This window comes from Corvus brachyrhynchos, unplaced genomic scaffold, assembly GCF_000691975.1.
Source record: "Corvus brachyrhynchos isolate BGI_N302 unplaced genomic scaffold, ASM69197v1 scaffold303, whole genome shotgun sequence".
NCBI lineage: Eukaryota > Metazoa > Chordata > Aves > Passeriformes > Corvidae > Corvus > Corvus brachyrhynchos.
Window position 1 is genome coordinate 2,799 of NW_008237429.1, and position 1,734 is coordinate 4,532.

At 52.8% G+C, this 1,734-nt stretch overlaps 1 protein-coding gene across 2 annotated transcripts in view; it reads left to right on the forward strand.

The window, feature by feature from the left end:
- Window positions 1–1,128: 1,128 nt before the first annotated feature.
- NCSTN (nicastrin) overlaps window positions 1,129–1,734 on the forward strand; it is a 15,748-nt gene continuing 15,142 nt past the window's right edge. The window contains exon 1 of one of the 2 annotated variants that reach the window (XM_017731153.1): window positions 1,129–1,402. In XM_017731153.1, coding sequence (XP_017586642.1) covers window positions 1,205–1,402 — 198 coding nt within the window. In that variant the 5' untranslated portion in view covers window positions 1,129–1,204. The remainder of the gene's footprint in view (window positions 1,403–1,734) is intronic. The other variant, XM_017731152.1, reaches the window with a different exon arrangement.

The window sequence follows — 1,734 nt, forward strand, 5'->3', positions numbered from 1 at the left end:
CCAGGGGTTTTTATTTTTTCCTGACCCCGCCTGACCCCGATCCGGCTTTTCCGCGGGAATTCTCGGATCCGGAGCGGGAATGGGGGAGGGATCGGCCTTTCCCGGATTCCCGGAGTTCCCAGAATTGCTGGAATTGTTCCATTCCCAGCCTGGAATGTTGGGATCTCAATGATGCCGATCCGTGGGCAGGGACGTTCCCGGGATCCTGGGGCGCTTCCAGGGATGGGAAATCCGTGGAAAATCCATGGGAAAACCATGGAAGATCCATGGAAGATCCATGGAAAATCCATGGAAAATCCATGGAAAACCATGGAAAACCATGGAAAACCCAAGGAAAAGCCATGGGAAATCCATAGAAAATCCATGGAAATCTTGGAAAATCCGTGGAAAATCCATGGGAAACCATGGAAAATCCATGGGAAACCCATGAAAAAATCTATGGAAAATCCATGGGAAATCCGTGGGAAATCCATGGAAAATCCATGGGAAACCATGAAAAGATCTATGGAAAACCATGGAAAATCCATGGAGAAAATCCATGGAAAATCCATGGAAAACCCATGAAAAAATCCATGGAAAATCCATGGAAAACCATGGAATTCCCCGGGCCAGCCTCTCCCCGCTCTCTCCGGGAATTCTTTCCCGATTTCCTGCCCAGAATTCCCATTTTTCCGCCTCAATCCCTTCCCCTTTTCCTGCTGCTCCCACTCCCCATGGAATTCCCACCTCCGGCTTCCCTGGATCCCCTGAAAATCCTGGAATGTGCCCTGGGATCTCCCCTTTCCCGGCTTTTCTCATTTCCTGGGAATCTCGGCAGGGGAGGAGCTTCCCTGAATCCCAAATCCTTGCTCTGGGATCCCTTTGGGATCATCCCAGCTTTCCTGGGAATGTCGGGGGCCTCGGGAATCTGGGAATCCCAGCTGGAATCGCCTTGGAATTCTGGCTGGGATCAGCCGTTAATGAGCAATTAATCATTAATTAATGACCAATCCCAAATCCCAGCAATCCCAAATCCCAGCTTTTGCCTTGGATCCCTCCAATCCCGCCGGGAATTTTCCTTCCCACGTTTTCCCATGGAATGGGCTCCGGAATTCCAACCAGAGCCAGGAAAAATCCCTGGAATTCCAAGCGGAGAAGCTTTGGAAGAGCCAATTCCAACCCATCCTCGGGAATTCCTCGGGAATTCTTCGGGAATTCCTCGGGAATGGGCAGCGCTCGGAGCCCTTTTCCAGCGGGGATTTTTTCCCTCTGGGCTGGAATTCCCGGCATTCCCAGCTTTTGCCCTGGTTTCATTCCCAGGTATTTCCAGAGCATCTACGACACCGCCGAGAACATCGGGATCCGTTATCCCGAGGGATTGACGCCCGAGGAGCAGCTGGAATTCGTCACCGACACGGCCAAGGTGGCCGGGAGCCGGGAATTCCTGGGATTCGGGAGCTGGGAATTCCTGGGATTCGGGAGCCGGGAATTCCTGGGATTCTGGAGCCGGGAATTCCTGGGATTCGGGATCTGGGAATTCCTGGGATTCTGGAGCCGGGAATTCCTGGGATTCGGGATCTGGGAATTCCTGGGATTCTGGGTCTGGGAATTCCTGGGATTGGGGAGCCGGGAATTCCTGGGATTTGGGATCCTGGAATTCCTGGGATTCTGGATCTGGGATTTGGGATCCGGGAATTCCTGGGATTCGGGATCTGGGAATTCCTGGGATTCTGGAGCCGGGAATTCCTGGGATTC